Source organism: Pseudorca crassidens, chromosome 3, assembly GCF_039906515.1.
Source record: "Pseudorca crassidens isolate mPseCra1 chromosome 3, mPseCra1.hap1, whole genome shotgun sequence".
In the NCBI taxonomy this organism is placed as follows: Eukaryota; Metazoa; Chordata; class Mammalia; order Artiodactyla; family Delphinidae; genus Pseudorca; species Pseudorca crassidens.
Genome location: NC_090298.1, coordinates 9,317,594 through 9,342,829, shown reverse-complemented (window position 1 = coordinate 9,342,829; position 25,236 = coordinate 9,317,594). Strand labels below are relative to the sequence as shown.

The 25,236-nt window shown below is 46.0% G+C and overlaps 1 protein-coding gene across 2 annotated transcripts in view; it reads right to left on the bottom strand.

The window, feature by feature from the left end:
- The window catches only part of ANKRD33B (ankyrin repeat domain 33B), a 91,089-nt gene that overhangs the window by 41,725 nt on the left and 24,128 nt on the right, over positions 1–25,236 (bottom strand). For both annotated transcript variants that reach the window (XM_067730375.1, XM_067730376.1), the window contains exon 2: positions 3,116–3,245. In XM_067730375.1, the coding sequence (XP_067586476.1) occupies positions 3,116–3,245 (130 nt within the window). The remainder of the gene's footprint in view (positions 1–3,115; positions 3,246–25,236) is intronic.

Here is a 25,236-nt window from a genome sequence, read left to right as displayed (position 1 = left end):
AAATGATGAGAGAAAGCTGTGACGTGAGGACCTAACCTACACCTAAGAGGGAACCCCAGAAAGCAAAAACAAAGCAAGGCAGATGCAGTGTTCAAAGAGATAACAGAAAAGTGTTCCCTGAAGTAAAAATATGCCTAATATAAGTCAAACACAGAGAGCAGGAATGGAAATATACGATAGTGACAGTTGGTTTTTTTTTTGGTGGTGGAGGTTGGTTGGGTTCTTCTCAAGGATAGGGGGCAGGAGATCTTTATAGGCTGAGAAACAGGGTATCAACAAAGACAAAAATTAGGCTGGACTCTTAGACTATTCCTCTGCAACACGAAATTTTTTTTTAAAAAAAAGCAAAAGACAAGTTGTTATTTTCTGAATGAAAAGAAAATAAAAACATTTTCAAATAGGCAAGAATTCAGAAAGTGCCTCATGGGTATTAAACAACCACTAATATCCCTACACACATAAAGAGCTCTCGCAAATCAATAAGTAACCTCGCCTTCCTGTACTTTCTCATACTCCAGGATGAGACTCGTGCTCTCGTCCATGCCTTGGCCCTGCTGCTCAGGAACGCCTGGCATCCCTCCTGTATTCCGGCAGGGACTGAAGTCTGATGCTCCACACTTTCCTCCTGCCGTGAAGACCTCTTACTTAGATGGCTCAGCATTTCAAAGGCCTGGGAACCGAGTGGAGGCAACATTTCTCCGACCACCGCTCCTTTCATGTACACCCCTCTGAGCTGGCGTTCCAAAGGCTGAAAGCCAGCCCAGACCCACCTCTCCCCTACAGCCCACCATCACGACCACCAGGACCTGAGCCTTCTGCCACTCGGCTTCTGCTCCCTCTCTGCTCTCTGCAACAGCCTCTGTGCCCACCAGGATCATCTCGCCCGTCACCACACACCCAGCCTCACGCCACTCAAACGCATTCCCTCGCATTGTATCTAGACCCTTGATGACCTGGTCCCCTGCCTCCTCGTGGGGCCACCCCTCCCCCATCCTAGACACACATGGTCCTTGGCTCTTCCTAAGACATGCCTGGCTCCCTATTGGTCCTGAAGCTCTGTGGTGCATCGGCTGGCATGGCCTCCCTCTGACCTCTGCAATGCCCAGCTCAATGCCCACCCGCTCCATGACCCCTGTCCCAAACCACCAGGCTAGACAGGGTGTTCTCACGCCAAGGCTCTCAGCGCACCCGTTCATCAGAGCCCCATCAGATGGCCATTTAGCTGGACAATTACTCAAGGGCAGAAGTGCCCTTCACTTCACCACCCCTGGTCCCTGCCCAGGTTCTTGGCCAGTGGGGGTAATGAGTGATCAGGTCACGGTCACTGAACGCCTCTCACAATATCCTTTTACTCTTTTGCTGTTCAGGACGTTGTGCACCTGGGCTTTCAAAGTCTGGAGCGCCTCCATGCAGGGAAAGCTTCACGCCCTGCCACCTGACGAGGTGGACGTGTGTGAGCACAGCCCTGACGCCTGGCTAAGTTTGGGGGGTTTTCTGCCTTAGGCTTCTCGATTGAAAAGCAGGTGAGCACAGACTACTTCCCGTTATGGGGACAAAACTGCAAGGTGCTGAGTCTCTGCTTCCACTGGGCTCCGCAATCAGTCACCCACGCTGGATTAGACACAGGGGCCTGTGATGCAAGACAGGACAGGGAAGTCCCCCTTGGGTGGCAGCGGCAGAAATTCCCTTTCCACAATCAACACGCTGTGTGGTTTGGGGCATTTTCTGCAGCGTCCCGGCCCTGAGTCTGGTTCTCAACAACTCTCAGCAACGGTGACCCACATTCTTTCATAAACAAACGCCTTTTCTTCCTAACTCAGCCAGAAGGAGCTTCTCTGCTGGAAACTGAGAACCTGAGTGATGCAAGAGATGTAATTTTGACGGCCAAGAATTTTGAAAGTGGTCTATTACAAACCCGGTTAGTACCACGGTTACAAAGGAAGCGCAGTTCTGAAGGGACAAGCACAGTTTCATGTTTGTCCCCAAAATGTCCGAGTACAATTCCAGAAGAGGAGAGCTGTGCACAGGGCACTTGGCAATGCTGGCGTAAGGACCACCTCTGGAGATGAACATCCCAGGACGAAGTTCACTTACCCTTTCCAAGGCGCTCTCACTACCAGCCTCACCTTGTTACACTGATACACTCTCCGCAAGAAGCCCCTGGTTTCCTTTACATCCCCAAGCCAAGTGCAAGGTTACCTCATAAACACGTCCACTTGTATACATTCACTGTCACTAGTGCCTCTTCCACTCATGAGTTCACCAGCACCTCCCAGATCCCGGGAGCACAGGGTGGGGTGCAGTGCTCTGGGGTAGGGGACGTGGAGCTGGCTTTCTGGGGCAGCTTCTTGTGGAAAGGCTTCAGGCAGTTTCAGAGCTAGCTCTGCCCCACGCTGAGTCCTGCACTAGTGCGTAAACTGCACTCGGCACAGACAGCAGACCTGACTCCCTACTAGGTCTACTCCTTTTGCTCTCACCTTTGTGCTCTGTCGCCTGTGCTTAGTCATGCTGGCTCTGCACCTTTTGTAAAGGAATGTTGCCTATAGCCTGAAATACACAGGATAGCTCGTTCTCCAGGCCCTGACCTCTAAAGGTGTAACGCTTTTCCATCACATAGAGATAAAAAGTTGCAAAACAGAAAACAACTGTCTTGTTGGAGGTTTATAGGAACATTGTGACCAGACCTGCTCAGACAGCTGCAAGAACGAAGGATTCTGGCAGGAAGAAGTTTCCGACAACCAGCCACACCCCCTCCCCTTTTAGTATAAAAGAAGCCTGAATTCTAACTCACGGAAGACGGTTCTTTGGGACGCCAGTCCACCTGCACCATCCTCTTGGTCTGCTGGTTTTCTGAATGAAGTCACTGTTCCTCACCCTAACACCTCACCTCTGGGTTGACCGGCCTCACACAGAGAGCAGTATGAGCTTGGACTCAGCAACACACTGTCCCAAACACACACAGAGAATGTCACCCACCTTCAGCCCTTTCCTTGTCCCTCTTAGCAGCAAAGCACGACCTCTGATCAACTACATCCTTCTGCCGTCAATCTCGGGAGCGAGGTCAAGTGCAGCCCCCAGCACCACTGCCTGGGAGGGAAGAGAAGCTGGGTCTTACCTGCCTGTGCAGCCGTGATCAGGGCCGTGTTGCCCTCGCTGTCCTGCCAGTTGACGTCAACGTGGGGGCAGTCTGCTAAGACCACCACAGTATCCACAAAGCCGTGGTAGCAGGCAACAATGAGGCCGGTCTAGAAATGAAGAGGGAAGCAGGTCAGAGGGGAAGAGCAAGCATCACCACCCAACAGCAGCGTGCATCCCCTGCCCTGCTGGGCACGACGGGCAGGAGTGAGGTGAGAACCCAGTCCGGGTTCTCAGCACCAGGTTAGAGCAGCTGGCCATGGTCCATTCGCAGGTGTGTGCTGAGCGCTGCGAAGAGCGAGGTGCTATGCTTGGAAATTCAGGGACAAAGACCCCGCCCTCGGGGTGTTCCATTCTAACGGGAGGAAGAGGCATCAACTACAGACCTAAGATGTAAGTGTGCTATAAAGCAGACTGGATCAGGGCAGTTGTGAGCCCCGGGGCCATGCGGCTCAGTCTGGAACAGGTGCTGGGGCGGGCTCACTGAGATGGGGCGCTGGGCACAGACCGAGGAGGTGGGGGAAGACGCCAAGGGGACCTGGAGGAGGAGGGGCAGGCAGAAGGCCATGCCTGGCTGCCCAGGGACCAGCCTGGAGGCTGGTGACCACAGGTGGCCTCAGTGGCCAGGGCAGGACTGGAGTTTGCTCTGAGCGAGATGGAGAACGTTTGGGGCAGTCCGCTGTCAATAGTTTGCATCAATTCTGGCTGCTGGGTGGAAAACAGACTCTAAGAGTGGGAGCACGAAGACCAGGTGGGGCTGTGGTGACCCCCTTTCCTGGCACACAGCCCCTAAAACCCTCAGAGTTTGCTTTTTGGATGCTAACAAGATGACTCTTGGTGGCTTCAGGATGGGGGCTGGTCTCTAGGAGAGCTTATTAGAAGGTTAGATCTTTAAGCTCCACTGCCCCTCTCACCCCTACTCCTACCTCTGGGGTGGGGAGGAGAGGGTGGAAAACTGAGTCCAAGGACTAATGGCCAATGACTTAATAGCTGAGCAAATCATGCCTACTTAATGAAACCCCAATAACATCCTAAACAACGGGGTTCAGAAAGCTGCTGGGTTGGTGAACACACAGAGGTGCCGGGAGAGAGCATGGAAGCCCCGCACCCCTCCCCCATGCCTGGTCCCGTGCTTCTCTTCCATCTGGCTGTTCCTGAGTTACAGACTTTATAATAAAGCAGCAGCAGGATGTAAAGCACTTTCCCAAGTTCTGTGAGTCGTTCTAGCAAATTACTGCACCCGAGGAGGGGCGGCGGGAAACCCCAGATTTATAGCCAGTCAGGCAGAAGGTGGCCCATGGGTCCTGCGACTAGCATCTGAGCTGGGGGCAGTCTTGGGGGACTGAGCCCTTAACCCATGGGGTCCTTGCTGACTCTAGATAATGTCAGAATTGAATTGAATTGTTAGACACCCTGCTGGTGTCGGAGAACTGGTGTGGAAAAACGACATGGATTTGGTGTCAGAGAAAACCCCAACGCTTGACATCAGGAAAAAGAAAACACCACAGGGTGTTTTTTCCTGCAGATGCCGGACAGGTGATGACAGTGGTCATCATGCACCAGGAAGCAGGACGAGAACCCCACGTGCTGGCACCATGACCACAGATCTCTAGCCTCCAGAGCTGTGAGAAATAAATTTCTGTTGTTAAGCTACCCATTTTACGGTATTTTGTTATAGCATCCCAAGCTGATTAAGTCACCTTGTAACAAAGGATTCAGGGAGATCCTAAAATTCAACCCAGGGTAAGAATTCAAGATCCAGAGTTAATGATCACGTGACTCTGAGCCCTGCCAGCTGCACCCACCGGCGCTCGGGGACGCAAACCTTAAGTTTAGGGCAATCCCACAGTGGCCCAGCTCTATTTTTACCAGATTTTTAATAAGAATGTAATTGTTCATGGAATGAGGAGAGGGCACGGGCAACCCCTCACGCTTATTTCAATAAGGCTCCTAGTTGCCCGCCCAAATATATTAAATGTCAAATATTAGAATCTTTAAAGTTTTAGAGAATACCATTCATGTTTTAACACTGGCATGCATACTACAGCAAAGTGAACTGTATAATTCTGTGACTACAGTAAAGGCTATCTAATACCCTCCTGCTTGTGCATTCTTTGAAATCGGTCATTCTATCTACAGAATGAAATGTTTCACAATAATTTAATTTTAAGGAGAAACAAGCATGGAGTCAGCCCAGGCAGGCTCTACTTCTAAGCTTTCAGTGTCTCTGATAACCAGAGGTCACTGCCACCAACACCTGCATCCTCCCAGCTAACTTGTCAACTCACTGCTGCATAAATGGTCCAGAAAACTTGGGATTCCCCGCATCGTAAATGCTGCAGTCTCACTCTGAGTTTCTTTGGATGACAGTGTTTCTCGAATATTCTACAATCATCTCCTGACTTATAAATGAGGCATGCTGCACAAACTGTAGCCACTTCCTTTTTATATAATTCCACAAGGAGCTCATAGTTACTACAGAAAAAAAATCCAGAAACATAGATTAGAAAAAAAATTTTCAGTCCGGACACACAATCTCACACAGACACACACACAGAGACACACCCACACACACACCCACACACACATTTTTTTAAAAAATTTTAAACCAAAACACAGGATTATTTCCTATATGTCTGTCAGGAATATACAGCAACATCTACCAATAAAAGTAATTCTGCGTCAACATTTCCAGCGGCTGTGGGGTATCATACATATGGCAGAATCTTAGTTGTTTAATGGATCCCTATTCTTGGACTCTGAGATTTTTTTCCTGTTTTTCTCTGAGTCAAACCTGCAATGAAAATTCCTAGAGCTGAGGCTGTGTGCATATCATTTCTTATTTTCTCAGAGGACATTCTTAGAAGCCGTATTTCTGGATTAAAGGAAAGAGTTATTCTGAGAGTTTTTTAACACATATTTCAAACCCACCCTACAGAAACCTCTCAAAGGACATCTACTTTCACCAATCCTGCCAACCCAACCATTAGTTACGGATTCCAGGGAATTCCCTAGTGGTCCAGTGCACTTTCACTGCTGAGGGCCCAGCTTCAATGCCTGGTCAGGGAACTAAGGTCCTGAAAGCCACGTGGTACAGCCAAAAAAAAAAAAGGATTCCGGATAAAAGGAAGACTTCCCTTTGGCAGGTAATAAATAAAGGGATGCTCTCCAGGGCTCCTGAAGTTCCTGGTTCTTTTGGAATCAGCCTCACCTCCACTTCTTCCTACCCCAATCAAAAGGGGGTCTGTTCTAGAACCACAGCCCCTTCCAGCCCCTAAGGTAAGCCTTCCCTAAATGTGAAGTAAGCCCCTTCTGATGGCGGCCTTGGAAATCTTAGCATAACCTTAGGTCAGAAATGAAGATTATCAGGAAAAAAAAATAGATAATGCAATTTAAGGGCTCAGGATAAAATGGTATTGAACACAGAAGCAGTAGCTCTAGGCTCCACAGAGACTTCCCTTACTACTAAAAATCATGACCTTTGTCACCTATTTTCTGGGAATCTGTTCCAAACGACTGACATTTCTATTTTTAAAACTAGTGTTTAGCTATAACTTAAACTCTGTTTTGGCTGGGTCATCTTAGTGCCCCCGACAGGAAGCTGCGAGGGGAGCTACAATCTTCAGCAACCCCTGACCACGGCCTCCCAAGACCATTCAACAAAGGACCTGTCACAAAGGAAAGTACTGTCCACCCGCCGAATTGTCAGAAGCCCACTGGCACGTGGTTCCCTGAAGCTACAGACAGCTTATTTTTTAAATTACAAACAAAGCATTCATGAGAATAAAATATTATTATTAAGGGAAAAAAAAGTAAGCTACCTACAAGTGGAAGCCCCCATTTAGCGGTCAGCTGGAAACTCTAGGCCCTCGAAATACAGCCCTAATTTTCAAAGCCTACATACGGTGGAAAAGTCAGAGCAATGATAACGGAATAAAGTTGAGATGTTTCTGCTTAAAAATTGTAAGCATTTGTATATGAAAAACCAAAGATAAACAGACCAAAGCCCTATTCCTTGTAGGAAGAAAGGATGATATAACACTAGGATTCTAACCACATCATTTATTACATTAACAGATGAAAGGGGAGGGTGAAGAAAGAAGATCATCCTCTAAGTGTGTTAAACCTCTCAATACACACACACACACAGACACACACACTAGCAAATGCACAGAAACATCTGGAAGGATTGCACCAAAATACTGAATTAGCATCCTCTGTAGAAGAAAGGGGAATAGAGGTCTGTTAGTTTTATGTGTACCCAGATATTTGGTCAAACGTTACTCCAGGTGTTTCTGTGACAGTATTTTTGGGATGATATGAACATTTAAATCAGTAGATACTGACTAAAGCAGATTACCCTCCATGACATGCGTGGGCCTCATCCACTCAGTTGAAGGCCTGAACTGAAAAAGAATGACACCCCCCCCCCCGCCCCCGCAAGCAGGAAGGAATTCTCCTGGCAGACTGCCCTTGGACTCAAACTACACCTCTCCCCTGGGTCTCCAGCCTGCCAGCCACCCTACCGATTTTGGACTCGCCCAAGCTTCCACAATTGTGTGAACCAATTCCTTAAAATAAATGTCTCTATCCCCCTATATACAGAGATACAGATATAAATGGACAGCTATGGATAAATCTCACTAACTATATAGCTGTATCTCTCTAAAAATCAATATATGTATCTATCTAACCATGTATCTCTCTACATGTCGATAGATACACACACACCACACACACACTCTCTACTGGTTCTAGCTCTCTGGAGACCCCGGATTAATACAGGGTAGTTGGGGAAGGAACACTTCAGAGAACTAATTTCACTTTTCACTCCATTTTGGTACCATTAGAATTCTTTAAAACAAAGCCGTATTCGTGAGGAACTTACACGACTTTACTTCACAATGAAAAACAAGAAAGCAAACACGGTGTTTAACAACAGTCTCATGAGGAAATACAGTTTTATAACAACAACTGAAAAAAAGAACCATCTGTGAAGAGGGGAGGGGGGCAGTGGGCAAAAGAAACAGATTGAGACAAACAAGGGGGAGACTGCAGCACCAAGACGCACGTACAAACCCCACAGCCATATGGCACAGTAATAGAGTAATTCCCCTGACCATACAGAAGAAACAGGACAGTGCCCATTTCCGACTGTAAGGAAAAACTCCACCATTCATTGTATAACTTTTAGGTCCAGAACCGAGAGTACACTCAGCTACTTGAAAATTGATGTCTATGCCTTTCTCCATAATAATACCACCGACGGGGGCAGGGAAAAGTTTATGTGACTTTATGAAAGAACTTGAGAATTCTGGTCTTCTTAAGCTACACCATATTTCTAAAAGGTGACCATGCGTCACCGCTACTGTGGGCATAATTTGTTGGGTAAAATGTGTTAGCCATTGTTTCGATAATCTCATTTATGATTAACCACCATGACAAGAAAGTAAATTCCAGGATGAAAATTTGATCTATGTTGGTTACTGCCAGGTCCCCAGCTCTGAGAACATAGCTGAGCTGATATATACTTGTTGAATAAATGAACGAGGACTAGGGCTTCAGTAAAGTTTCTTCCTAGATGGTAAGTGGATCTGAACTTTGCACCATCGCATTCAATGGCAAGGGCATGGCCGGGACCCTCTGGGCAGCAGGCACTGCCCAACCCCGGCCTGGCACGTACACTTACGGGCATCACTCCTGCACATTTGGTGGAAGGCAAAAGAGCCCAGCAACTCTCACAGTAACAATGCCTGAACTTGCGGACTTTAAATAATTCTCATCGAAACTATCACTCTGTAAGTGTGGCTTTGGTGTTATGTATCTCATAAAACATTTTGCAGGGAGTTCCCTGGTGGTCCAGTGGTTAAGGACTCCACGCTTCCACTGCAGGGGACCCGGGTTCCATCCCTGGTCAGGGAACTAAGATCCCACAGTGCCGCACAGTGCGGCCAAAAAAAACCCAACAAAACAAACAAACCAACAAAAACACTTTTGCAGATGTGTGTGACAGGACGTTTTACTCTGAGGATTGTTTCCGGGTTCCTTGAGACATGTTTACAACTGGGATAGCTGATGAGGTCAAGGGGCTGATGGGAGGTAGTCAGCAAAGCCCATAATCTCAGGAGGACTGTTGGTGAGCCTGAAAATCTGTCAGACAGACATAATAAAACAACTACTAGGCTGGCCTTCTAGTACTAAGACTGCAGCAAAGTTTCCCTCTGTTAACTTTAAAGACGATGCAAATTAATACCGGGACTTAAGAAAAGGATATTCCACTGGGGGATGAAGATCGAATCCAGCATGAAAATAAATTATACCATTTGATCACAGCAAATACAATGGTACAATTATACCGTTTGGTCACAGTAAGAGGGATGAGGTCCCCATGAGGGACTGGATTCCTGGTTCAGCCTTGCTCTGTGATGCAGACACACAGACCAGCGCAAGACTGACTTGGATTTTCCATTCTGAAAGTCTTTTGAAAACACCTTCCGACCATCTAATTAAGCTGTTCTCCCACTGAGATTCTAAAGGGAAGGGGTATCTTATAAAAGCCTTAATAATTCTATTTTCCCATGACATCAGTTCATTATTTCAATGTATTACAGAAAAAATGGTGGGTAATGAGGCTACAAGCCCAGCTCCACAGGTGGAAATCCTTTCCATGGGCCTAACCTCGAATGATCGTGAGAGAGGGCGCCCCCGTAAGGTGGAGAATCCTAAAACACGCGGCTTGTGAGGAAGCCCACCATTGCTGGTCTTCAACATTTCACTGAACTATGAAATGGTGTTGTGAAACCCTTCCCGGCTGAGTCAGGGCTGTCGAATGAACCCAACAGCAAAGCCCAAACAGTAGACTTCCCCTCTGCACTGTCTCCCCAGGCATTCAGATTTGCATGCAATTTACATGCTATGACATCTAGTTCCCTTTGAACACGCACAAGACTCTTGGAGGTGTGATTTTTAGTATCTTCAGCTGGATTACTCTCTGCAATATGCCATTAGAAGTTCAGAGGGTGAAGGGCATGTCCAGGTCTGGTGAGGAGCGGTTGGGCCTGGGGGTGACCACTTGGCCAGCAGGCAGGTCCCGAGGGGTCATCGCACTGCAGGGTGTGGCCAAGCACCTCTCAGCAGACAGCTCACAGTGAGGAACCCCACGGAGCATCCCATGTACACCTTGTGCAGCAAACACTTACCATGGGCTGAGCTGTGCCAGGGCCCATGTCGACACTGGGGAACCAAACAGAACCAGGCACAACGCCTAATCACGGGCTGGCACCAGATACTACCGACCCCGCGGCGCACTTCAGCAAGTGCGCAGGCGTGTTCATCGTGGAAAAAAAAATCCAATATTGAAAAAAACTAAAACAGAAAGTAATATAACAAACACCCATGTCTCATCGGCTACAATAACAAAAGCTAATATTTTGTCATAATTTCTTCAAACTTCTGTCCGAAGTCAACATTCCAGAAGTGATTCCCTCATGTACCTTTCTCCCCAGAAGCAACCACTATTTGGTGCTGATGGGTTAACCTTCCTGATTTTGCTTTTGATTTTTTACTCTGCATGCATGCATCTATACACAATACATAAAACATAAAGTACTAGTTTGTAGTTTAAGTATTTATGGAAAATAGTATTTCCACGTACATGTGAGCCTGCAACTTGATTTACTCAGTGCTGGACGGGTGATCTTTCCACATCGTGACTAGTATAGTACCTCCGCGGGTGGGTCCCTCATTAGTCATTTATCCCTTAAACTTACGGACATTTAAGCTGCTTCCAAATTCCCCCAATTGTAAATATGGAGCCCTGGAATGAAAACTTTGATCTGTATCTCCTGATGCACCTAGGCTAGGGCAACCTTGGAATCCGTGCCTAGGTCAGAGTTTCTGGACCACAGAACTATTTTCCTTTGGGGGCCTTTGATAGCTCTTGAGTTTGAGTGGCGGTCCCCTGTATTGTGAGACGTTTAGCTGCATCCCTGGCCTCTACTCACTAGAGGCCAGTAGTATCCCTCACTCTCACTTATGACAACCAAAAATGTCTCCAGACATTGCCAAATGTCCCCTGGGGGGCAAAATCGCCTCTCCGGTGAGAACCCCTGTGATAAGTGGACGAGCTGTGGGTAGAACATATACCAAAATGCTCTCCAAAGTGACTACAACTACCTAGACGCCCCCTTCAGTGTGTGAAAGTTACAATTCTCTTCATTCTCATCAATACCCAGTACTGTGAGTAAACAGCGACTTTTCAACCTTCACCACTGCATGCGTATACATTGTTATTGTGTTTTTGACTTGCACTCTCCTGACTAGCAGTCAGATTGCAGATCTAATCAATATGTGTATTGGCCAACCTCACTTCCTCTTCAGTGAATAATTTATGTCCTCTGCCCAATTCCTATTGGCTTCTTTTCCTTATTGATCAGCCTGAGTTCTTTATATATTCGCGGTCGGCACTAACCAACAGAGATATAACGGGAGCCACAAATGTAAGCCACATATTTAAAATTTTCTGGTGGCCACGTTAAGAAAAGCAAAAAGAAATGGGTGGAATTTATTTTAATAATGTAATATTTTAGTTAACCCAACATGGCCAAAATATTAGGATTTTAACATGTAATCGACATTAAAATTTTTCATGAGACATTAATGAAACAATAGGTCCTAAGAAGATGCCCTAAGACGTGCTTAAATTGCCAGGAATAGGCTTTTGTCACCTAGAAAGGGGCAAAGGGAACTGCTGTGGAGAGCTGTTGCCTCAATAATGTCAAGCTATAAATAATAAATGAACTCAGAGTCTAGCAGCAAAATAAATAGTTGGAAGCTCACCACCTAGTGTGTTTTGCTGTCCTGAGTAAGCCTTAGGATTCTTCCAAAATGTGGTTATGGACATTCTCCCTTCTCTTTCACTTATGCTATCGTTGGCACGTAGAGGGTGCATACTCACCCAAGTATGTGATGGGCCAGGAAGGAGCTGGTGAAGGCACACAACAAAAACTAGATACACAACAAAAACACAAGGACGATTGGTTGCGGTCGTTGCTAACTGTTCCCACATTATCTACTCCTCCCGCCACGTGGTAGAATTGCTTTATCACTCCTTTTTGACCTCTGGCTGGACTCTCTGATTGGCTGGTGAAATGCAAGCAAAATGGCATGTGTCAGTTCCAGGCAGAAGTTTTAAGGGACAGTGCGGGACCTGCCACATTCCCTTTTCTTTTTCTGCCTTGACTCTCCCTGAAGCTGAGAGCCGGAATGTCTCTCTCTGAGCCTGGGTGTGTGCAGGCACGGAGCCCAGAGCCCCACCATCACCTCCAGCCAACCCTCAAGAGCGTGAATGAACAAGAAGCAGGACTTGGTCATTTTAAATGCCAGAGATTTGGGGCTGTATGTTATCACAGTTAACATACCCTATCCAAACACAACTTATTATATAATATGCATAGAAGTGTATATTTATAAATATGTCAATAGTTACTCTTTATTTTTCCCTTGGAAAGAACTGTTCTTTAAGATTATGTCTTTGCTACTCGACTGGGCATAAAACTTATTTTCCTTTATAAAAATGACAGGGATAGGAACTTTAGGGTTATCTTTTTAATTTCTTTCTTAGCTTGAAAAATAAAAATTTGGTAACCATGTCATGCCACATATTCCAAAAATATCTTACACGAGGCCAGTCCACCCACCGGGGAACCACTGTTCCATGGGTACCATTTAGTGCCTGAGCGTGGTTGCCACCCAGGGCTTCTGAACTAAGTCCCTATGGTTGGGTTCTCCCCAGAGCCATCCCTTGTCCCTACTCCTACCTCAGTTTCCTTGCCTCCGAGCCTCTGCAGGTCGTGCAGGCACCTCTGCCTGGGGTGCCCTTCCTCCCACCCTCCAGCCCCCATCACCCAGCCTGCCTGTCGCATGTCTGATTCTCCTCCACATCTTGGTTCAGCCCTTTTCTACCCATCTTCTGATGCTCTCATTGGGCTGCCCTGCACACTCCACTCCTCACTGGGAAGTAAGCTCCAAGTGGAGAAAGACCACATCTTTTTAACTTTTCCCCAGTGCCCCATGTCTGCAAGACACTCAATAAGCATTTACTGAATGAATGAAACGCCCCTGAGATGTGTCAGAACCTCCCACCTCGAGCAAGTACTCAACTTACTCTGAACCGAGGTGCTGACACACGATGACATGAGCTCTGGGCTTTTTATCTTACTTCCACCTTCAAGTAAGGAAATGACCTGAGGTCCCAAGAAAACCTCAAAGAAGACAGTTGCCTTTAGTGTGGTAAGTATCGCTCTAAGCTGGTGCTTTTGATTTGGGACTGAATAATAATAGGCATGAAAACAACAGCTACATTCAAAGAAAACGAAAGCCGTCGGAAGGATTCATTTTAGGGACATCAAAAGTACGTCAAGGGATCTGTACCTGCAAAAGCCTGAAAACAACCCAAATATACTATACGTGGAGATGACGGGCTAAAGAAACACACACTCTATGTGGCACTATGTCACCCCCAATAGGAATGAGGCCAAAATGTGTGAGCTGATGTGGAAAGATCTTCACAGGGTAGCATTAAGTAAAAATAAAAATAGCCACAGGTCAGAACAGTGTACATTCAGCCCTTCGTATCCACGGGTTCCGCATCCTTGGATTCAACCAACTGCGGATGGAAAATATTTGGGAAAAAAAATTCCAGAAAGTTCCAAAAGGAAAACTTGAATTGCTGTGTTCTGGTAACTATTTACATAGCATTTACGTTGAATTAGATATTATACATAATCTAGAGACGATTTACAGTATATAGGAGGGGGACTTCCCTGGTGGGGCAGTGGTTAAGAATCTGCCTGCCAATGCAGGGGACACGGGTTCAAGCCCTGGTCCAGGAAGATCTCACATGCCGCGGAGCAACTAAGCCCATGCGCCACAATTACTGAGCCTGTGCTCTAGAGCCCGCGAGCCACAACTACTGAGCCCGTGTGCCACAACTACTGAAGCCCACGTGCCTAGAGCCCGTGCTCCACAACAAGAGAAGCCACCACAATGAGAAGCCCACGTGCCGCAATGAAGAGTAGCCCCTGCTCGCTGCAACTAGAGAAAGCCCACACTCAGCAACGATGACCCAACGCAGCCATAAGTAAATTAATTAATTAATTAATTAAAAAAATAATAAAGTACATAGGAGGATTGTGTAGGTTCTATGCAAATACTACATGATTTCCTATAAGGGACTTGAGCACCCATGGATTTTGGTATGGGGGGGGCAGTCCTGGAACCAATGCCCCTCGGATACCAAGGGACAACTGTGTGTGATATGACCTCTTTTTGTGTGAACTTCTAAAATGTGTGCATGGCTCCTGCAATGGCACTGTTCATAAAAGATCTTTTATTTTTCTGAAAGAGGATATAAGAAATTTAACTGGCCACCTTCAATCCAAACACTGTGAGAGAGGAGCCTTCAAAGTTGTATTATGTATTTGGGATCTGTTTCAATGTCCTTTCGAGGCACTCACTTTTTTTTCATTATACAAATAAAGTAATATTGGCAGTGAGGTTACAGAGGATATTTAATTGTTATTCATGCTTTCCTGCTTTAAATAAAGAGATGCCTAATAAATAAAGAGATGCCTGTTTTAAATAAAGAAATAACAAACATTACTAAAGATAAAACATATACAATTATATCAGCAGAATTCTTTCAGCAGCAGGGCTTATCTTTAGATTAGAAGTAGAATAAATTCAAGGTTGTCATAATTCAAAATAATTTCCCTATGGATTAAATTTTGCATAAAATGTGAATTTTACTATCACTGGATTTATAATCTTAGATTGTTAGTGATTTTAGGAAACTACTTTGTTCAACTATAGTCTCTTTTCAAATCCAGTTTTTTATACACACACACACACACAAACACACACACACACACACACACACACACACACACATCCCCAAATACTTCTAATTCTAATTCATTTATATACTCCTAATGCAAAGGGTATATATCTCAGAAGATTGTCTAATTTTCCCAATAATGACTGTGAGTTTCAGATAGTCCCCTTACAAGTATTCAGTGTTGGAAAACCACACCTGTTAACTAACAGCTGACCTGAAGGCAGGTCAATTGTCATCAATAATAACACGTTCCTCTCACCATTTATTTACTTAATCTTTTCGAAGTCAGCCTTGGAATTTTTACAATGGATACACAAAGCTCAACAGAGACCTTTAAAGAGAGAGAACACTTGGAAGAGCAAAATATAGAAAACCAAATGGAGCAGAAACCACCCTCCCCGATGAGAACGAGCTCCCACGGGGTGTGCTGCCCTAGCCCCTATCCACACACCAGGGGCCTGGTCTTCCAACCCTAGTCAAGCCTTCAGCTCATACAGCCCCAGCCAACATCTGACGGCAACCTCACGTAGAGATCTTGGGTCAAAACTGCCCAGCCAAGCTGCCCCTGAACTCCTGAGCCTCGGGAACTGTGAGTGAAAATAAATGCTAATTGTTCTTTTAAGCCACTGTATTTGGGGGTGATGCCATGCCGCATTAGATAAGTTAATACAAACACCAGCAAGTCCTAAGGACAGACTAACCAAAATCCAGTCACAGTCTTCTGAAGCCCACAGGTACTGAGACAAGTTATTTATTTAGTTAGTTTGTTATTTATTTAACATCTTTATTGGAGTATAAATGCTTTACAAAGGTGTGTTCGTTTCCGCTGTATAACAAAGTGAATCAGTTATACATATACGTATGTCCCCATATCTCTTCCCTCCTGTGTCTCCCTCCCTCCCACCCCTCCAGGTGGTCACAAAGCACCGAGCTGATCTCCCTGTGCTATGCAGCTGCTTCCCACTAGCTATTTTACATTTGGTAGTGTATATATGTCCATGCCACTGTCTTACTTTGTCCCAGCTTACCCTCCCCCTCTCCGTATCCTCAAGTCCATTCTCTAGCTGGTCTGCGACAATTTATGTTAATAAATTCATCCTGAGAACTGGATCCTTGGATTCAGGTTGAATATATGCTTATATAAAGAAATACATAATTAAATAAAATATACTAGTATTTCATTAATACTCAGCCATTGAAGAGCTACTACTAGATATTATGCTAGTTACAAGAGAGATATAATTAATGCTACAAAGCAGCTAAGGAAACTTTCCTTTTGGGCTTAAATCAAGACTCATTACATTCTCAGAAGACGTGAGAACAATGCTATTTTTTCCTTCTTTCAGAAATGGTCTCCTTTTGAAATTTAAAAAAGTTAAAGAACGTGTTCTTATTATATAATCTTACAGGTTATCAAACATTAGTAAAAATGAGGTATATAAAGAATTTCAGTCATGAGGAAAGGCTTAACTTAAAAAATGAAAAATATATATACTTAAACTAGCCTGCAAAATTCTGCATCAGCAATGCATGAAAAAAAAAAAAAAACTAGTAAGAAATGCACCAAGATTTCAGTAGAGAGTGATTCTGGCTGATGACATACAGGTGACATCTTTTTCTTTATACTTTTCTGTAGTAAAAAGTCCCATTTTTCCTATCATGAACTTACTTCGATTTAATAATCAGAAAATTTTAAATTTTTAAGGAAGCGAAGTTCTGATAAAGCTTCCCAATCTCCTGCTTGCAGTAAACGGCAAGTTCACAGGCTGGGAGGAAACAGTACAAACAAGAGGAAGCTGCTGCTTATCCCCTTCCGGAAAGAAATGGGGAGGGTTTAAGTAAGTTGACCGTCCAGCAAGCAATCAATAAATGAAAAACAAATTGGACCTTTCAGGGTCTGTAGATTATGATCAACTTGAGGAATTTCTTACAAAAACCCTCCATAAAGTTTCAAGAAAGAAATCCAAGTTGTCTATTCTGTGGGCCTCAAAGAATTGAAACCCTTGCTGATGTTTAACTTACTCCAAGTGCTTCTCACCCCAAAGCTCCCATCCAGCTGCTCTGCCGTAGGCTCTCAGACAACGGGACGTTCTACTCATGATACTAAAACTCTACAACTGTTTTTCAAGGCCATTTCTTCCTCAAATATTAGGTCTGTAATGCACAGGTACTGGGTTGGGTCACACAGAAGGTGGCATCCCTTAGTACAATCCAATCCAATCGATGGAGGATAAACAACCTGGGTAATTATTCCCCCAAACCCTCTACCTACTGTGTTCTGATTGGTTTGGGGTCGACCCTGGCCACTCAAAGTGGGGGTCGCTGGACCAGCAGTAAGCAGTATCGCCTGGGAGCTTGTTAGGAATGCAGACCCTTGGGCCCCAGCCCAGACCTAGTGAGTCAGAGCCTACATTTTCACAAGCCCACAGCTGGTCTGTAGGACATAAAGTATGAGGGCCCCTGGGGCACAGGCTGGGGCTCTCCGATGGACGGTGATGGTTGCTATCACTACACCTGGGAGCCTAGGGTACAGGCTTCTCGGTCACATCTTCCGGGATCTCAGAAACAGAGCTCAGCTTGCTTTGCCTGTTAATTTTAGTTTTGATTGGTTTTTCTTTTCATGGGGAGGTGTGTCCACTTTCTTGTCATGCCCAGTTCCTGTCATACATGTATCAGATTCTCACCTGGTCCTGGCCCAGGTGCCAACAGTACCTTCTCAAATGCCCCCTGAGTGCTCTTGTCTGCCACCTGCTCCCTGATCCCTCACCCTGAGTCACCCCTGGTCTCACCAGGGCGAATCGCATCCTCTTGTCTGGGCTGGGATGGAGAAGTCACAGAGAGAATGTGAGATAGCAAGATTTTGTGGTTTGTAATTTGCCTTATAGATTGACTCTTAGCCCTACAATGTATGTAATAGAACAAACGCAATGGAAAGCAGGGTCCCAGGGGAGGGGGGTGGCACTGCTTCCAGAACTCCCTCTCCCCCAACCGAGCATTCGGTCTCCATCCAACAAGCTGGTACAGATAGTCCACAGGTACCTGGGCTGGGTGTTGAGAAGACAAAGATGAACTTTGGAATCAGACAGTCCTACCCCTTAGGACATTCAGCCTGAGGAAAGAGACAGGAAAGTCAACAGTGATGACAAGCCTTCCCACAGGGGACAGAGGACTGGAAACAGGTCCAGGCTGGGGGAAGGCACCCACCCAGCTAGGCCTGGTCAGCCAAACAAAGGCAGGAATCCCAGGGTGCCAGGGAGGATGCGGACGGTGGTCCAAGTGTCAGACACGCAAAGGCTGGGAGCTGACAGCTCCTGGGGAATTGGGGAAGTTACAAGTAGATTCACCTGGCTGCCCACACAGGTGGGGAAGATAGCTCATGAAGTCCTAAGGGTTGACATGCGCTAAGGAGTCTGAATTGCACCTGAAGCTAATGGAGAACCACTCAAGGTCTTAAGCGAGATGTGTCATGAGCAGACTTTCCTTCTAAAATGCTGCTTCTCAGGTGAGAGGAGAGGTGGAAGGGGGGAGCCTCCCCATTTTCTTCTTTCTATTTCCAAAATAGTCATTAAATATGTGCCCTCCCCACTCGCCTTTTTAAACTGATTTGGCAACTCCTTTGTGATTTAAGATGTAATTGAAACTGACATCTGTCTGTCTGACTCATGGCTGTCAGGGCGGACAGCTTCAACAGAACATTCTGGGCTTAGGGCTGTCTGTGCTTCAGGTGTTCCTTAATGTCTTGCAACTTGATTTTCTCTTTAATGTAAAAATTTTAATTATAACCTTTCCAAATGTGAAGGTTCTTGATATCATTAGTCATCAGGGAGATGCAAGTTAAACCCACACTGAGATACACCCACCAAAATGACTAAAATTAAAAAGACTGACAATACCCAATGCTGGTGATGGTTCAGGGCTCCCCGCAGGTGGGCGTGTACAATGGAACAACCATATTGGAAAACTGGCAGTTTCTAATAAAACATACCACACGCCTACCTTACGATCCAGCAATTCCACTCACAGGTATATTCCCAAGACAGATAAAGTCTATATCCACATAAAGGTGTGTACAAGGATGTTTAGGGAAGCTTTAAATTGCAAACAACCCAAATATTCGACATCAACAGACCGGATAAGCAAACTCTGCTATTTTCAAACTTAGAAATACCACTCAGCAACCAAAAAGAACAAAATCCTGATACAGGCAACAATACAAACAGATCTCAAACTCATTACACGGAACAAAATTAGCCAGACACAAAAAAGTACATGCTATTTGATTCCATTTAATGAAATCCAATGACGGACAAAATTGATCTATGGTGATAAAAAAAAAAACAGTGAAGGGGATTACTATAGGTGAGAAATTTCTAGGGTAATGGAAACATCATATATATTGATCTGGGTGATATTTATATGTTTATATTCACCTGTCAAAATTCATTGAGCCGTACCCTTAAGAGTCATGCATTTCTCCGTGTGTAAACTGTATCTCATAAAACACAACTTCACCAAAGATATACAAATGGCCAAAACCACCATGAGATACCACTTTACATCCTAGAAGCCTACTAGGATGGCTACAATTAAAAATAAAACAACAAACAGAAAATAACAAGTGTTATTTCTCCACAGGGAAACCCGTGGAGAAATTGGAACCCTTGGGCACTGCTGACAGGAATGTAAAATAGTGCAGCCACTGTGGAAAACAGTTTGGTCATTACTCAGAGAGCTAAACATAGAATTATCATATGATCCAGCAATTCCACTCCTAGGTGTACACCCAAAGGAATTTAAAGCAGGGGCTCAAACAGATATTTGTACACCTGTGTTTGTGGCAACATTATTCACAATAGCCAAAAGTCAGAAACAACCCAAGTGTCCACTAACAGATGAATGGATAAACAACATGTGGCACACCCAGATAATGGACTATTATTCCTTTAAATTAAGTAATGAAATTCTGAAACATGCTACAACACGGATGAACCCTGAAGACATTATGCTAAGCGAAAGAAGCCAGACATGGAAGGACGAATAACGTATGAGTCCATTTGTGTGAAATATCTAGATTAGGCAAATTCATAAAGACAAAAAGTAGATTAGAGGCTACCGAAACTAGGGGGAGGAGGGCATCGGGAGTTCCTGCTTAATGGTTATAGAGTTTCTGCTTGGGGTGATAACCAAGTTTCGGAAATAGATAGCAGTGACGATTGCACAAGATCATGAACGTAATTCAGGCCACTGAATTGTAAGCGGGTTACAACGGTTAAAACAGGGGTTTTACGTTGTATATTTTACACATTAAACTAGTTCACGGTGATAGAAATCTGAAGGGTGGGGCCTGGGGAGAAAGACTAAGAAGAAATTTAACCATGGTGATAAAAATGCTTTTTATCTTGAGCTGGGGGATGGTCGCACAAGTGCATGAATTTGTCAAAAAATCATCCAGGTGTCCATTTAGAATCTATTATGCGCTTTACTGTATGCAAATTGTACCTCACTAAACAGCTATGACCACAAAATATGGTTAAAAAGCAACAAGGCATCGATAGCGCTGGGAAGAGTGTGGCGAAGGAAAAGCAGGGCCAGAGGTGGGAAACCAATTACAAGCGTCCTCTCAGTCCCCCAGGTAGACATGGCTCCACGGAGTAAGGTGAGGGCCTCGGGAGGCTGAGAGGGAAGCCAACCCCGAACTCATGAGGCAGAAGAGACGCATGGATATGGGAGGGGACGAAAGGACAGGGGAACGGCTTCTGACCTGGGGGCCTAAGAAAACGTCAGTCATCTGCCAAGCAAAGAAACACAGCAAGAAAATCCAGGACTCTTGGTAAACAAATGAAGGCCCAGAAATCTGCAGCCAACTAAAGGAAACACCCCAGGGACACACAAGAAGCATTCAACTTGAATCAGAGGTTCACAGTAGAAAGTATAATTTCCAAGGGTACTGGTGCATATGAAGTCGTTTTGTTGGCGTGTTTCAATTTGTTTCTTTCTGCCCAGGAACAAGTGGCCTGACTTATGCCAAAAACAATGTGTTCCCCAGGTACATGCGAAACAGGATCACCGCAAACTCTCCCATGAGTCAGTGAACACAGTTCCTTTTGTGCCAAGGAACAGATCTCGGGACCCCCCCTCCCCTGCCCTGGCAGCCTCCACCGCCTCCGTCCTCGTTTCATACCTCATACCTGCCCGTCCGGTAAGAAGGGGGAGAAATGAACAATGGGCAGATTTCCAGCGTCATAATCATCCGGGTGGTGGCAGCTAGAAAAAACGGGACAAAATATCTCCTGGGGGTACAGGGATGAGCCCAGAAAGGCGGCATCGCAGGCAGTGATGAACCTCTGAGGATCCCTTTCACCTGTGGAGGGGCCCGTCAGGACAACCCCGCCCGTGGTGCATCCTGCCTCCCAGAGCCCTCTTCTGAGACATCCTTCCCCTCAGGCGTCTGAGCCGTGACCTCTCTCCCTCACCTACTCACTAACCGCCTGCCCTGGGTTGAATTGTGTCCCCCCACAAAGATATACCCAAGTATACCCAAGAGATACCAAGGATATCACAGGTCCCAAGTATATCCCCTGGGACCCGCAAATGTGACCTCATTTGGAAATAGAGTCTTTGCAGATGGAATTAGATTAAGAATCTTGAGATGAGATCATTCTGGAAATCTGAGACACAGACACACAGAAGAGAGAGGCCATGTGAAGATGGCCAGAGATAGGAGTGATGCAGCTAAAGGCCAGGAATGCCTGGGGCCATCAGAGGCTGGAAGATGCGAGGAAGGATCCTCCCCTAGAGTCTTCGGAGGGAGCACGGACCTGCTGGCACCCTGATTCTGGATTTCTAGCCTTCGGATCTGGGAGAGGATGAATTTCTGTTGTTTAAAGCACCCAATCTGTGGTAAGTTGTTACGACAGCCCTAGGAAACTGACACATCGATGCTCCAGCGCCACAATCACCCTGCATCCTCAGAGCATCTCTTCCACCTGACCTTCCCCTCCTCTCCCGCTCAGGATGACACCCGTGGGTCCAGCCTCACCCACCTGCAACGGCAGCAAGAAGCCCCCATCAGATCACCTGCCTCACTCTCCTCCACCCTCTACACTCCTGTGTTCTCCCAGCTCAAAAAAGTCAATTCCTGGGCTTCCCTGGTGGCGCAGTGGTTGGGAGTCCGCCTGCCGATGCAGGGGACATGGGTTCGTGTCCTGGTCCGGGAACATCCCACATGCCATGGAGCGGCTGGGCCCGTGAGCCATGGCCGCTGAGCCTGCGCGTCCAGAGCCTGTGCTCCGCAACGGGAGAGGCCACAGCAGTGAGAGGCCCGCGTACCACAAAAAAAAAAAAAAAAAAGTCAATTCCTGCAAATCCCTGGTTACCCTCAGGAAGAAAAGCCCAGGTTGGCCCCTGCCCCCGTCCCCAGCCTGAAAGGACACCACGAGTGTCGGAGACACCTTTGTGGTAGAAGCAAGTATTGTTTGGTGCATTTGCAAAAAGTAAGATCCAACCATGCTGTGCAGTAAAATACTCAAAATGCCTGGTCATTTGCTCAGTTGTTTTATTCCTCCAGCCACTGGTAACCTCAACTTTTAATAAAAGGGAAAATACGGCTGATTAGGGAAATGAACAGAACGCATACTCCGTAAATAGAGCCCTGTGATATGAATGCTGCCCCTTCAAAGTGGCTGAATGCAAAGAAAACCAACCACCTGGGCCACCGGCACCATCAAAGCGCATCATCCGACGTCGACAGCAGGGAGACCCCAGGCCTGCCTGAGCTTACAGTTCTCTGGAACACGAGTTCTGAGCAGAGCCCGTCAGCTTTCAGCCCACTCACTACACCAAGTTCCTAATTCCCAACGAAGGAGAATTCTACATTCACAAGAATTATTTACCCATGGGAAGATGGTGCCCTGGCATGGAACGCACCTGTAAGTCACAGACTAATGAACTGCGAACACTGATGCTCCCCTGACGCCTCTAATTCATTCTGGTTTCCTGTCTCTTACTTAGAGTGACATGTGCTTTGGGTCCTTCCAAAATCAGCATGTGAGTTGATCAAACGCTCCAAACACACACCCTCAACATCTTGTCGCTGTTGTTCCAACAGACTTTATTTTTTAGAACAGTTTTAGGGAATTCCCTGGCAGTCCAATGGTTAGGACTCCATGCTCTCACCGCCAAGGGCCCGGGTTCCATCTCTGGTCAGGGAACTAAAATCCCACAGGCCATGCTGCACGGCCAAAAAAATAAAAATAGAGCAGTTTTAGGTTCACAGCAAAAGCGGATGGAAGGTGCAAAGATTTCCCTGTCTGTAATGTTTGTTTTTTGTTTGGTTGTTTTTTTTAATAAATGTATTTATTCTATTTATTCATTTTTAAATGTATTGGGTCTTCGCTGCTGCACGTGGGCTCCCTCCAGTTGCAGAGAGCAGGGGCTACTCTTCATTGTGGTGCGCGGGCCTCCCGTTGCGGTAGCTTCTCCTGCTGCAGAGCACGGGCTCTAGGTGCGCGGGCTCAGTAGTTGTGGCTCACAGGGCCCAGCTGCTCCGAGGCATGTGGGATCCTCCCAGACCAGGGCTCGAACCCGTGTCCCCTGCATTGGCAGGGAGACTCTCAACCACTGTGCCACCAGGGAAGCGCTCCCTGGCTATAAAGTTTTGATACCTGAAATGATGTTCAGAGCAAAGGAAGTCCTATGCTACATTCAAATTTCAACAGTGCAGCTATAAAAGCTAAGACTAGCCTTTTATTTATATTATTATTATTTTTTTAAGAGCGTAACAGGTTAACACTAAAGCTTTACAAAAAAGAAATGAAAAAGAAATATAGAGTAAATACGTGTCGTAGTTTAAAATGGGGAATTGCATAGAAAAGGAAAGGTGGTCTGAGCACACTCAATTCTTCAATTAACAAGAGTTTCATTGTTATAATAGTAATATAAATGTCACTTGTTTCCAACTGTTAGAATCAATCAACAGATAAAATCGAGGTGTACATAAGCTTAATTACAGATTAAAGGGAAAAAGTGTTATTAATCTTGTCAGTAGAAAGATAAGGAGGGCACAACAAGAGGTGATGGGAGCAGAGGAGGTAGGGAAAGGCCAGGAATGTCCTTCCCTAAAGGAGAAATCCAGAAATACTGACTACAGCGGATGGAAAGGAAATCAAGGGTGAAATAAAATACATGCGTAGGTGCCTGACGATTAGCTTTTGTGATCTGTAACGTAAGTGCCTGACATTAAGCTTTTGATTGCTGAGGCATCCACTTCAAAGACACCCATCTCGAATAAACACATCGCCAGCTATTCGACTCCAAAAGGAGGCAGGGCCCCCCCCCACCCCCGCACATAATGTTCCTCTTTTTAGAAACCTCCAGGTGATCTAGATAGCTGTGGACAGCTTCCCTTCCTGCACTTTAACTCCCACTCTTTTGTTTTAAATTCACCCATGAAGAGTGAACCCTAGGCCCTCACCCTGCTAATAAAGGCAGAACCCCAGGTGTTCGTTTTCCCTCTCTCTCTCTCCCCCCCCACTTCGACGACCCTCACCCCCTCTGCTGTGTGGCCCCAAGCATGCCGTGTGCCCTACAGGTCCTGAAAGTAATAAAACTTGTTCTTTCAAAGTTTGCTGCTGATTGTGGCTGACGTGTGTCTTGCAGTCCTACTAAGAACCACAAGGGCTGGTCCAGGCATGACCCTGGCTCTGGTGGGGAAATGTCTGTGGAGGCTGCCACAGGTAGAGTGGGCCCAGGTGAGTGCCCCAGGCGGGCCTAGCCTACAGCATCACTGTCAATAGGCTGAGAACACACAAAGCAACAAGGCATTAGAACCATAAATATGAAGAATTCTGGGTGGGTGTGTCTGATTAGAGAGAGGGGGAGATAGGAGTGCAGTTCAGCAAAATCTCCATCTGTCACTGCAGGGAGTCAATGGTATTCTCCCAAATGGATAAATCAATATGCCCATTATGAGCAAGTTGTACATCAGCAGGGAGTGGCTGCCAGAAGAAATGGAAGTGGGGATGGTTATCCGTTCCGGGAAGCAGACAGGAGAGGGAACGGTCTGGGGTGAGTAGCTGCGGCTGTTCATACGAGCCCATCTGTAAGAGCCTCTTTTCTACCATGTACGTGCGTGACTTTAACTGAAAAGGAGGAAGATGTTCAAATGTACAAACGTCCGGTTATGAAATAAATGAGCTGTGAGGATG